The 13,912-nt window shown below is 42.2% G+C and overlaps 1 protein-coding gene across 3 annotated transcripts in view; it reads right to left on the bottom strand.

The window, feature by feature from the left end:
• NUDCD1 (NudC domain containing 1) overlaps window positions 1–13,912 on the bottom strand; it is a 59,437-nt gene that overhangs the window by 30,930 nt on the left and 14,595 nt on the right. For all 3 annotated transcript variants that reach the window (XM_028736277.2, XM_028736275.2, XM_077932767.1), the window contains exons 3-6: window positions 13,347–13,532; window positions 9,026–9,209; window positions 5,158–5,343; window positions 3,628–3,838 (exon numbers count right to left, since the gene is read on the bottom strand). In XM_028736277.2, the coding sequence (XP_028592110.2) occupies window positions 3,628–3,838; window positions 5,158–5,343; window positions 9,026–9,209; window positions 13,347–13,532 (767 nt within the window). The remainder of the gene's footprint in view (window positions 1–3,627; window positions 3,839–5,157; window positions 5,344–9,025; window positions 9,210–13,346; window positions 13,533–13,912) is intronic.

Here is a 13,912-nt window from a genome sequence, read left to right as displayed (position 1 = left end):
GTAATGGGTTTGCCTCCAGATGCCACACAGATGGACGGCTGTGTGTCAGGAGGCAAAATGTGCCGGCTTACAATCTGAACCTGGAAGGTCAATTTTTTAAATTGAGTTTTTAATTACATCCACTTAAGTACATCCACTTTCGCTGTATCTCATTGTATGTGTATATTCTGACAAGTTATAATCTATCCAGTGACCATGTGGTGAAGGGCGGTACACAGATTCTTAAATTAGTAGATATATAATGTAGAAGGTAATTTGTGCTGCAAACATTGTGTGTACAAATGAATGAACCCAGCTTCATTCTCTTTTCTTTTTTTAAAGGGAAGATGATGCAAATGAAGTTTACACTCATACATATGCATGGCCCAACTTGCTTTGTTTGCATGATTTTGATGCAGAAGCACTTTCAAACACGTGGTCTCCACATGCACAGCTGAAGTGGTATCATTTCATTGCAACATTTTATGAGTTCTCTGTCTTAAGATGTATGACTATAAGTGCTGTTAGTATTTCTCATTTTCCTGATTTGTAGCTTAGCAGGTGCTAAGACAGGCACAGGCAAACTTGACCCTTCAGATGTTTTGGGACTACAACTCCCATCATTCCTAGCTAACAGGACCAGTGGTCAGGGATGATGGGAATTGTAGTCTCAAAAACATCTGGAGGGCCGAGTTTGCCTATGCCTGTGTGCTAAGATGATCTGCAAATCTGAGTGCTAAGATCTATTACAGGTTCAAGTGTCAAACCCACCTTGATGGAAACCATCTTCCATGTGGAACAGCAGGGAAGCCACTGCTATAGTATCCAGAAGTTCATAACTCCTGTCCTCTCAATCTTTACCATGAGAGTGTACTGTCTAAAGGTAACATTTACGTAGTATGCATCTTCTATTTTTAAAAGAAGGCACTGTCAAACTGGGGACAATGAAGATTTGAGTACGGTGTGTTACCTGCTCTAGGAGGCTGTTGGAAAATGGAGAATGCTACTAATTAGCATGCCTACTGTGTCATAGTATATTCCACACTATAATTATATATATTTTTAATAACCACGTCAAAAAGTTGTTTCAGTGCTAAGGTGCTGTTGTGCAAGTAGGAGGCAAATCTGTGCACAGAAGTGTCTGGTTTTTGCTGGGACCATCACTCCTGCTCCTCTGCCAGGTTATGTGTGCAGCAAGAAGAGTGTTGCGCCACATCCCATGCAGTTCCCCAGTCTTCAGGGATTAATTCTTGGGGGGCAACAGAGGCTACAGAGGGAGAGCTCTGTTCTGTGTGCAGAACAGATGCTAGCATCCAGGCCAGAACTCCTAACTACTGCAATATGAGTAATGATAAGTATCATGTTTATCCTTCCAATACTTCCCAGTTCTAAACGGAGTGTGCATCCTGGTCACAACCATGCTTATTTGGGAAACAGCCAGTGCTTTCTTCCTAGGAAAAGAGGTGCAGGAACTCCAACCTATTTTGGATGGACAACCAAAGCTGTTGTCTTCACCCAAAAACACAGGTTTTCTCAGGAGAGCAGTGTTCTGGCTGCAAAAGAAGCTCTGGAAAGAGCCATTGATTTTAAATGAGACTTCCCAAAGTGCATGCAAAAGATTATGTCACTGAGCATGGTCTGAAGCAGATATGTTTCAAATATGTTTTGATCTCTAGTTCAACCAAGGCCACCTGGCTAAGTGCGCTGTTCTCAAAGCTATGATGGGCTTGAATCTGGGACCTGCGCCATACAACACATGTGCTCTACAGAATCAAGCTACGGCCCTTCCAGTTCCCCTTCTCCTATACAGAAATATCTGTTAAACTTTTTTTGCCTATTAGAAGGTAGGAGTAGAAAAACAAAGGGGGATAAGCAAAAGCAGTATTTTAAAAAGCTTTTAAAGAAAAGGAATCTGGAAGATTGGATCAGCATGCACTTATCTCCATTTCTAAATATAGAGTGCCAAACGTAGCCCATACCACGCCTTTGTTTTCAAACACTTAAGTCAGAGGAAAAACTTGAAACACATTTGTTGTCAAAAATGATCCTTGCAAATGTCTTAATTAGCTTTGCGGAAAGAAAAGCCAGCCAAATCGACCCGAAACACTGACAGCTGGAGGAAAGGGGATAATGGGGATAGGAGAAGCATTGAAATAATCCCATTGTTTTCAACAAGTTAATTTAGATGGAAAGAGCTTTCGCTTTCATGATCAACATGTGATATGATTAGAAAAGGCTTTTTTCAATCCCAAAACGACCAAGAGAAAGCACCACTCACTTCACATGCGGTTACAAAATGTATGACTAGAGGGCTATATGCATTTGTATTGAACAGAATTCCTAACCTTCTCTGCAAATAGCTAATCAGAATGTTTAACATGTATCTTTATTTTGGATCTTACGATCTATGTGGAAATTGTTCAATTTGGTTTTGAACTTTCTGATGTTTTGTTTATGCCTACTTTTGTTATGTTTGAAGTTACGGAATTATTTATATGTCGTAAGTGGCCTTGAGCACAGTTTTAACTTTGGCGTACAAATAAAATGATTAAGGCTGTTTAAACAACAACAAAAATCTCTTGGAAAACCGGATCGATTTTCAAAACTTTAATCTGAAGCAACAGTAGACATCTCTAAGTTATCCATGCCGAGATGAGCTAAAGCATTTTAATTTTCAGTCTATAGTTCTCCTCACTGGAATGAAAATAGTGTTGCTTTCATTAAAATAAATTAACCCCCCTCAGAGAAATCCAATACTGAAACCGGCCTAATGAAAGACATTTGTTTAATGATTGTTCCCATTAAATGGACTGAACAAGTTACATTAGCGTCCAGTGCTGAGTTACTCTCTTCCTTTATTTAAGACTACACACTGGATTTATATAGATCTCTAGATAAATAAATCTATATAGATCTTGCTATAATGGTGAATACATACATGCTGAACTCTAAAGAGTCATAATTAATAATAATATTCTGCGGTGGCTCCCCATTTGTGGAATGCTCTCCCCAGGGACATTCACCTGGTTCCTTCATTATACACCTTTAGGCACCAGGCAAAAACGTTCCTCTTTAACCAGGCCTTTGGCTGATTGACATCCAATGCACTTTTAAAATGTGTTAGGGAGGGGGGGTATTATTGGGTTGCTTTTGTTTTTATGATATATTTTGTGTTTTTATATTACGACTTTATTTTGTGAACCGCCTTGGGACCTGCGGGTAGAGGGCGGTATACAAATTTAATTAACAACAACAACTGCATATAACCCACTAACTTTGCTGTTGCAGCAGCCTGCTTAGAGGCACAAAAGGTAATAGTATTAAATCACAAGCATTCATTAAAGAGAAGACAGGATTTATCAGCAATTCCTATCGAGCAACAAATGTACTGGAAATAGTGGAAGGCCCTTCCTCCTTGTTCAAATTCTCTTCAAATTCCATTGTCTCTCTTTATAAAATGTCTACGTACGACTAACTGTGACCAGTTTCTGTTTCCGTGAAGAAAAGGAAGCAGCCTGCAAGGAAAGGAAGCACACCTAATAAGACAGCTCAGGTTCACAGTATTACACACTTTAGTGCCCAGGGCTATTGAGCTACTTAGGCATTCAGCTATACAGAGACCAGACTACTCAGTACTGCAAGAAATACCTATTATTTTCTTTAATTATCCACGTGGAGCTTTCGTGATCAATCGATGAAAAAAGCGTTCCTTCTAATACTGGGCTGAGGGGATCTTTCAGTGCGACACTGAGATGGCCTGGAGAAAAACGGACTTGAATGTCCTCTTTGGCAAAGTCTTCTGGTAGCTGAAAAGTAACCGTCAAATCATCTTCAGTCTCTTGCCAGTAGTAGAGAGGTTCTACAAACCAAGAACACAAAAAGGAATGGATCACTGATGGTGAACTGCAACACTAAGCACACCTGTAGGACAGGCAGGGTGGTGTAGTGGTTGGAATGTTGGACTACGACCTGGTAGAGATGTGAAGGCCTGGGAGAAAAAACCTGGAAATTTTCAGAAAAAGATGTTTCTCTCTCCCATTCCCTGTTTTTTTCCTGAAGTTTTTTGAGCAAACCTTTCTAACTTAACATGGAAAACCTGTGCCAGAACAAAACAGAAGTTAAGAGGAGACCCCTTGCATAAAACAGAAACATCACACTAAGATTACCCTCTGTAATCTATCCAACATACCAAGCCCTCCCTGTTGTTTCAACGCAGCATCATATAATCAATTAAGTGAAATGCTGAGCATGTGGAGAGGGGAAGCAATAATTTTCCTAATCTCTGCAGGTGATCAGCTTTTGTCTTGAGGCATGTACTTGTTAAGTCTGCTGAATCCTCAGGTAATGGCCATCAAGCTATTCACCCTTCCAAATAAACAAGCTGCATCTTGCTCATTTGGAGAACTGACAGGTTGGTTTCTCCACAGAAAACTTTAAAACCATACTACTAACACTTAGGGACGCGGGTGGCGCTGTGGGTTAAACCACAGAGCCTAGGACTTGCCGATCAGAAGGCTGGCGGTTCGAATCCCCGTGGCGGGGTGAGCTCCCGTTGCTCGGTCCCTGCTCCTGCCAACCTAGCAGTTTGAAAGCACCTCAAAGTGCAAGTAGATAAATAGGTACCGCTCCGGCGGGAAGGTAAACGGCGTTTCCGTGTGCTGCTCTGGTTGGCCAGAAGCAGCTTACTCATGCTGGCCACATGACCTGGAAGCTGTACGCCGGCTCCCTCGGCCAATAAAGCGAGATGAGCGCCGCAACCCCAGAGTCGGTCACGACTGGACCTAATGGTCAGGGGTCCCTTTACTAACATTTAAACCTTTACTAACATTTAAAGCTGTGCTGAATGTACGGTGCACTGAATTTCTAATACAAATATAAGCTACAAGACCATGCTTTGTTCCCTAGTGTGCCCTGAAAGGTGAGATAGAAATTTATAAAGCAATAATAAATAAAGAGCTAGTTGTCTAACCTATTGTCAGGAATGCAAGGTTACCAACATTTAAACCTTTACTAACATTTAAAACTGTGCTGAATGTACGGTGCACTGAATTTCTAATACAAATATAAGCTACAAGACCATGCTTTGTTCCCTGGTGTGCCCTGAAAGGTGAGATAGAAATTTATAAAGCAATAATAATGAGCTAGTTGTCTAACCTATTGTCAGGAATGCAAGGTTACCTTTTTTGTTTTCCTCTGCTTTCTCCTTTTCACTTTTTTCATGCTTATCCTCACCATTCTGTGTGAGAGCATAGGGCTTGTACGAAATAACCATCAGGCCATCGCCACTTGGCTCTATAGCTGCATAATGCGGAACTGACTTTCCTTGAAGAACTCGACGCTTGGAGATTTCATACCCATGATCACCTGATCAAAAGAGAAACAATTCCTTTGAATGTGCTGACACCGCCCAACCCTGCTCGTCCCAGTTTGTAAAGGACAAAAATCCAACCCGCTGGCTGGTTGACTTTAACAGAAATCAACGCGTTCCTCGGTTGGGAAGATCTTGAACATACATAAAGTCAATGCAGAAACGCTGAGACAGGTGTCTGCAGGCTTTTCAATCTAGCAGGCTTTCAATATTCCTGGCATGACAGACTGCAAGGTAACCCCCAAAGCACTACTTGAAAAAAGTCAATTCTATCTGATTGCAGCGTCATGGGGTAACAGTGCGAGAAAGAAGTCAAACAAACACAAACATCTCAAAGGTTTATGCTCTTCGACAAGTCTTCTAGCATAGTACAGTGGTAAGTAAAGGTAAAGGTAAAGGTACCCCTGCCCGTACGGGCCAGTCTTGACAGACTCTGGGGTTGTGCGCCCATCTCACTTAAGAGGCCAGGGGCCAGCGCTGTCCGGAGACACTTCCGGGTCACGTGGCCAGCGTGACAAAGCTGCATCTGGCGAGCCAGAGCCACACACGGAAACGCCGTTTACCTTCCCGCCAGTAAGCGGTCCCTATTTATCTACTTGCACCTGGGGGTGCTTTCGAACTGCTAGGTTGGCAGGCGCTGGGACCAAGCAACGGGAGCGCACCCCGCCGCAGGGATTCGAACCGCCGATCGGATTGGCAAGCCCTAGGTGCTGAGGCTTTTACCCACAGCGCCACCCGCGTCCGCACCCTGGGTTAAGTACTTAATTCGTTCCGGAGGTCCATTCTTAACCTGAAACTGTTCTTAACCTGAAGCACCACTTTAGCTAATGGGGCCTCCTGCTGCTGCCATGCCCCTGCCACGCAATTTCTGTTCTCATCCTGAAGCAAAGTTCTTAACCCGAGGTACTATTTCTGGGTTAGTGAAGTCTGTAACCTAAAGCGTATGTAACCTGAAGCATATTTAACCCGAGGTACTACTGTACTGTTGACTCTCACCTACGGGACCGTAATGAAGACTATTTCTAGGCAAATAGTCTCCAGAAACCATTTCTGACCCCATTCCTAGAGGATTCATGCTGCTTTTAAGGTTACTGGGTACACTTGGCTCTGCTCTCATTACCTCCCTCTCTCCAAAGACAATTAAATCTGTAGCCAATTTGGAGAGTTTGATGAGACCATTTCTTTGTTTCCATATGCCGAGCTTCCTCCTGTCATATTCAGACTAAAACCTATATGGAAGTATGTCCTAAGCCTCTTCTACCCACTTCCCACATCCTCTGAGGCATCCTTGCTAATATTTTTTGTTATTGCAAATAGAGAGCTTAGCTAGTTGTTAAGGATTTGCCCCTCTGTATAGCCTTACAGAAGAATAGGTCCCTAGAATGAGCCCGTTTCCGCTTTGTCTTAACTAATTTAGTAGCCTGTTTTGTTCATAAGATGTCCCCTCTAATAACTAGCATCTCACTCCTCTGTTGTTGCACAAAAATGCCAGCATGCACTGGGCTTTCCTTGGATTCTGGCTGCAGGTATGCAAACCCAGCCCACCCATCTAGGTGTTTCCATTTATGCCAGACATAGCTTGCAAAACTGGGTAGCCCCACACAGAGGCTTACCTGAAAAATAAGCATATTTCAGAAAACAGTGAAAACCCCGATACAGTATTATTCTAAGAATTGTTTTCTCCTTAAATACATACACTTAAATAAATACAGCACTTTTCAGCAACCTGAAGCAGCTACATAATAAATATCCAGGCTGATAACAATACAAATTCATTTTGCTGCTCTAAAAGAGGCAATTCTCTATTGGTCTTCTAGCTATTTCATTAGCCTTTTCTTTCCTAAATTTGCTCTTTTGTGGTTTGTAATTAAAACCCAGCCCCCCTTTTAAAAGTAACCACCAGTAATGTGTTGGAAAGACCTCAGGAAATGCATAAAATTAGATACCAATAACTGCTACAAGAAGGCAGCAGGATTTGTTGAACACAGGAATACAAATAAAGGCCATATTAATATTTACCGCAAGGTTCTTTGCACCAGCAGGTAAGCTATTCTAAAAGATGGCTCCGAGGAAACATGGAGTTTCTGTTCCAGCCAGCCATGACTGGTGCCTGAGGGCACTGAGTATTTCTGTACTGATCGGCTGGGGAGGGGAAAGAGAACTTAATACTGGCTTGATCTTCTTACTGCTTAGCCTTCGTGTGGGATGCACAGGAGCCGTTTGTCTATATGAAAGAGTGGCGCTGCAGTGAAAAATACTTTTGAAGGAAGAGTGGTACCAGCAGGAAAGAGCAGTATCACAATGGTTTTACAGTGGTACCTCGCAAGACGAATGCCTCGCAATACAAAAAACTTGCTAGACGAAAGGGTTTTTTGTTTTTTGAGCTGCTTCGCAAGACGATTTTCCCTATGGGCTTGCTTCGCAAGACGGAAACGTCTTGCAAGTTTGTTTCCTTTTTCTTATCACCGTTAATACAGTTGCGACTTGACTTCGAGGAGCAACTCATAGAACGCGGTGTGGTAGCCTTTTTTGAGGTTTTTAAAGACTTTGGTGATTTTTGAAGCTTTTCCAAAACTTTCCCGACACCGTGCGTCGCAAGACGAAAAAAACCGCAAGACGACAAAACTCGCGGAACGAATTAATTTCGTCTTGCGAGGCACCACTGTACTGTGGGCATTGGATTTTTTTTGTAACGTATGTTTTTAGCCACCTCCAGAATACTTAACAGAGAGGCAGGGTACACAGTATTTTGGTGGTGGGAACAATAGTATTGGTAAAACATCATCATGCTGCAACTATCCCAAGCCCTGCAAGAGACAGCCAACTAAGTGAAAAGGCAAATATTGTCCTGTGACGATATCAAATCACAGATCTGGTATTGCAAAATGCCATGCGGAGTTCTCCTCTTCAGGATGCTCCATGCCATTCCTTCTCCTTCCATAACCCCTCTATTCCATTAACTTTTGCTCCAGTAAACTTGCATTCAATGCCTGCTAAGAAGGCTCAGTCCTCACTGGGCTGTTTTGGGGGTCCCCTCCCAGTGCATCTTAGAAGCTGAGTGTTTGGGCCTAAAAGGTGGGCTGAAAATACCTTTAAAATATTTGAAAGTGCTTTCCCTTGTAAAGACTTGTTTGTCTTCTGTGCAAAATGTGGGTTCCCCCTCTGCAGCCTGCTGATACCAGCTCTTGTGCACAGAAGCTGCTGTCTGGACTACAGAAGGATCAGTGCTCTGACAACTGAGTCGCAATTAGCATCTCATAATGATTTCAGGGGAGAAAGGAGAAGTTGCAAATGTGCTGCTTGCATCTGCCCTTAATGTCTGGTTCCAGTTCCATGTGTACACACACTGGTTGAAAGCTTGGGTTTTCATTATGGGAAATACTAACAAGGGGCACACAGCAGCCACATTTCCAAGACACCCATTGACTTAGAAGTCAGCCCCATTGATTTAAATTTGATTTACAACATGCTTGTTGCCTTGCTCTGTGACTATTTTATTCTCAGGGATCCAACAGTCCCCCAGATGACTTCAGATTCAGATCCTTCACACAACTATCAAAAAGATGACAAAATTATTTCCAGCTACCTGAGCCACTGGAATAGCAACTTCCTAAACATATAAGGAGTAAGAGTCTCTTTTTCAGACACAAGGAAAGCAACAGCAAGTAAAATACTTACTCTCCTTGGTTGTTTTTGTAATTGTGACCCATTCCAAGGAAACATGGAAGCCACTGCCTTGTACATCCAATTCATCTTTTTCTACGCGAAGGAGCAGTACGCCCACTGAATGAGCATCAGATTGCAAAAAGGAGATGCTGTGGACTATAACAAAGGGACTCCCGAATTCTTCATTGAATAGTATCTGAGAAGAGACGGACTTTGTGAATGCTACTGTGTCATGCCTTCTGAATGCACAATGCATGTTTCAGATCAAACAGATAACTCAAGGATGAGACAAGAATACAGTGCAGAGTGAGGTGGAGGAGAAGTTGACACAGGAATGTTGGGTTTTGGTAGCATCTCTGCTCTAGTACCTGGTTCCTTTTGGAAAATGCTGATGAGGTACACACAACACTGATTTTTCCAAGACATCCATCCAGCTTTATTGGCACTGTGAGTGTTATTACTTGAGAGGTTTAAAAACTGGCTGAAAGCATAGCGTCATTTTCATTTCAAGCACAGATTTTTCTTCCCATTTTTACTTGTTTCATGCATATAAATAATTTGATTCTGGTGCCTACGAATCTGACATTCCCACCACCCCTGGAAACTAGATCATTTCCACTATCTAATAAATGTGTGGGCAATGTACAGTCTGAAAAAACAGACTTGACAATGACTCTGCATTTTAAGCCCCGTAATTAGAAGGAAATGGGTTTTGAATAAGGGTTATGAGTTGTCATCAACTTTAGTCAAAAGTATTTTTAAAAATGGGTAGAATAATTGGCTGCAATCATGCTCTGTTACCAGTAAGCACCAGTGTATTCACTGAGCAGTTTTTGAGCATCAGGGAGCAAGCAGAGGGAAGAAGGAAGCTGCTGACTTCTCATATAAATGTTTTAATCAATAAATAAGCATTTGCAACCATTGTTACCTAGGTTTCAGTATCTGTATTTTCCTACTCTAGATTTTGCATTAACCCCAAAGTTTTATTGTATGCCCTTTATTGTAAAGTGACACGGAAATAAAATTCAAGTTGTACTAATGCTTGAAAATTTGGATATGCACTTGCTTAGGACAACTTTGCTTTTTTACACAACTGTTCACAGGAAACAGATTATTACTCTTTCATCTGGAAAATCAGCATGAGCTTGGTTTGCAAACTAGCAAGCTTTTCCCCACAGTATAAAGTACATCTAGATAAGTAAGGCCTTACAGTGAAAATATATGCCATTAAGTTGAAAAAGCATTACAAGCAAGTCTCCTTCCACCAGCTTTCTCTTTAAACAGTCCCCAATGATAAGCAGCATTAATAACTTAGATATCCTGTGCACTGAAAGAGATTTCAGACCGTGGAAAGTCTGAATATAAGCTTTTGTGTAACATACTTTTTATACGATGTATAGATATTGTCAGGGAACTGCCATCGGAGGAACCGGTGGTGAAAGGGATCACGCAGGCTGGGAGAGACTCAGCAGCTGAAGCAGGAACCAGCAGAGGGAGAGGTGGGTCTCTGGTGGAAGGGCTCACGCAGGCTGGGAGAGACTCAGCAGCTGAAGCAGGAACTAGCAAGGGGAGAGGTGGATCTCCGAGGGAAAGCGAGCAGGGGGGAGGGCTCAGGGACTCTTCCAGCGAGAGCAGTGGGGGGGGTATCTGAAGCTCCCATAGGGAGACCCACTCCTCGCCGGAAACTGTCACGCCGTGAGTCCAGAAGACGTGTTTCCGTTAAGGAGCTTTTATGCTGGAAACGATTCCGAAAGCAACCACTGTCGGAATCTGCAAGTGATTAGAGCAGCCATGTCTGAGGGGCTCTGTCACAGACAGAAGTTTGTGGGCTTGAACAAACTCTGAGGGACTGCGAATTTACGCACAAGCAGCTCATTATCCCATCACAGATATCATACCCTAGCTGTGCTATTATCTTAGAACCAGGAATTGTTTTTAAATGAACAAGGCAAAAGTCATACAATCCCTGCCTACATGATTCTGAAATTAATTTGCATAACATTTTATTATTGGTAACCAGCTGCTGTCAGAGTTGGGTAAAGTGAAGGGAAATGGGGATGGATTATCTGAAAGATGCTCAGTTCATGTCTGAAATACCGATTGCCCAGACGGAGAAGCCAGTTGGAAGTTGCTGCTTTTTATGACCCGGTGGGTCACTATTGGCTCTTTGTGTTATCAGACTACTGATGACTGAGTAGCTTTAGTGCTGGGTATTCTTTTGAAGCATTTCACCTGCTCAGTAAGATACGTTTCCAATACGTATGTGTAAGTAGGTGAGTTTATGTACATCACCATTTAATTTACATTTCAACCCCTCCATTTTCAAAACAGGTACAATAATGACTTGACTACAGTAGTGCTGTTGTTCATGAACCAACATACGCAAAGTGCTTTGAACCCAAAAGCAGGACACAGATGACATGTTCTGCTGCTACTGGGTCTTTTGCCAGGAAGCAAGGGGGAGAAACAATCTCTATGCTGCATTATTCTCTCTCAAAAACAGTTCAGATAGTCAATTTAGGATGCTGGGAAATAAAGCAAGCAAAGTGGATTCTTCAATGCTCAATGAAACCACTTATGGTATAAAGATAGGATTAGTGCCCATCTAAACACTATTAATGTTAATATGGAATCCACAAATTTCTCCCACTGTTTATATTAATACTTAACTCTCCTGATGAATTATGGTTGCAGATCTATGACTTGCAAACAAAATCAAATTTCACATTTCAAGTATCAACAAAATCACAGAGCGACTATGAAAGGCACACTTTGAAGAAATCAACGTCCCCATGAGACACTTTAGAAAGATGCATACTTCTCATACGCCTTTTCACTTAATGTGCTTATATTTGCTTGACTTCACTTCAAATGTACTTTTACTATAATTACCTTGACTTGGCAACACTGAATGTAGTGGGAGAAGCCATAGAGTACAACACAGAACTAGTGTGTCATAGGCAGCGCCTAGCCGAGTCCCCATAAGCTCAGGCTGCAGGGCGCAGAAAGGCCTTAAACAGGTAATCACAGTAAACAAATGACTTGGAATGAAGCAGCTTCAGACATTAAGAAGACCATAGCTTCAGCACTTGGCACTTCTACATCTGTTTTCAAATTCACTTAAGAAATATCAGCAGGAGAGATTCATCTGAGTAACTTTGATTGCTTTCTTGATGTGCTATCCAGATGTGAAGTTAGACCCCAGGCTACACATACAGCATGGCAACAAAATACAAGGGTACAGAAAAGTAGACAGAAAAGGGAAAAAAAGAAAAGACAAGACTGACTTTGGTAGCCAATCAAAAGGTGTGCTGGCCATCTATCCTACGGGGTCCTGATTATAACATGACACCTCCGACTAGAGGTATACGAAGTGCTTACAAAGTCCAGCAAGACTGTATAGGTGAGCCCCACCCTCCCGTGCTTCCAAGCTTGGGACATGCTGAGAGAAAAGGTTTTGTCCCTGCTTGCCTACATCTCACTGCTTTCTGAACTTCAGTGAGGCTCAGTACAAGATCAAGGGGATCACTTTTCTCTGAGGCTTAGAATAAAACTTCTTTTTTTTTTTGGAAAAAATGTACTTGCCATTAGATGCCTGTCCAAACGACACCACCACATTTGGAGGCAGTATACCCAAGTAGCAGAAACTAGGAAGGCACCACAATGGGTACATGCTGCCTTCATGCCTGTTTGTAAGCTTCACAGAGATCTCTGGGTGGCAACTATTTAAAACCACATACTGAACTTATCAACTAATCCTGAAAGATGTTTCTCACTCTCTCATACAGTGGTACCTCTGGTTATGAACTGAATCCGTTCCCGAGGTCCGTTCGTAACTGGAAACTGCTTGTAATATGAGGCGCTATTAGCGAAAGTGTGTCTCTCATTGCATGCATGCCTCTGACATTTCCGCTCACATCCCGGGGCAAAGTTCACAACCGGGAGTGGCTACTTCTAGGTTATCGGAGCTCGCTCGTAACCCGCAGCGTGCGCAACCGGAGGTACCACTGTACTTTCTCAGTGTCTCTTGCGCCATTCCTTGTTCTACAGTCAAAATTCACCTTCTCTGCCATACATTCTCCTCTCCAGCTGACAGGGTTTCCTAGACTGCTCTTGTACATATTAAGTAAGGTAGCATGGCTTGGACACCATATAACCCTAATTGGAAAGTGGATGACCCAAGTTAAGGTTCTGGAGATCAGAAGACCTTCAAGATGCAATAAGAGGGGAAAGAGCTGGTTTACACAAGAAGAGCAGGAGGCAGTAACTTCTAGCTTTGCTTAAGCACATTCAACCATCTGGAAATAGAAAAGCTAGGCTTTACAATACTTACTTCCCACTTTTCACATGAGCCATCACCACGTTTTCCTGTTCGAATAAGATACAGCCTTCCTGTTCCATCTGAAAGTGTAACCCAGGTGGAAGATGTGAAGTGTACAGATGCACAAAGGCGATTATCACAAGCTATCAAGTCTGCAGGAAGCCTGAATACTTCTCTGGGCTTTTTTAAGGCAGTGTCCTGTAAGTAGGAAACAAGAACAGATTTGAAATTAGACGAACGACAATCACACCTTGATGAACAAATGTTGCTGGCAAATGTTTGCAAGTTCACATATTTTATCAGCAAATAGTTTGGAATATAAGAAGAGACACCTCATCCTTATCTCAGGATAACAAACTGCCACCATCCCCTAGAGAAATTCATACCAGGAGAGCGAATATTAAGAAAAACCTACAGCTGGTACATGACAATAATAATTTTGAAGATCCAGTTAATCCCATAAAAAAAAGTTTCAGTGTTATTTGACTCTGTGTAGGTTTAAAGAGATGGATATATCCAAATACGAAAGACAAATATTGGAAAGGTGAAACAAGGCATATTTCATGCATATTTTCTCG

Source organism: Podarcis muralis, chromosome 8 (assembly GCF_964188315.1).
Source record: "Podarcis muralis chromosome 8, rPodMur119.hap1.1, whole genome shotgun sequence".
NCBI lineage: Eukaryota > Metazoa > Chordata > Lepidosauria > Squamata > Lacertidae > Podarcis > Podarcis muralis.
The sequence above is the reverse complement of the archived record's forward strand: the minus strand, read 5'-3'. Positions and strand labels throughout refer to the sequence as shown.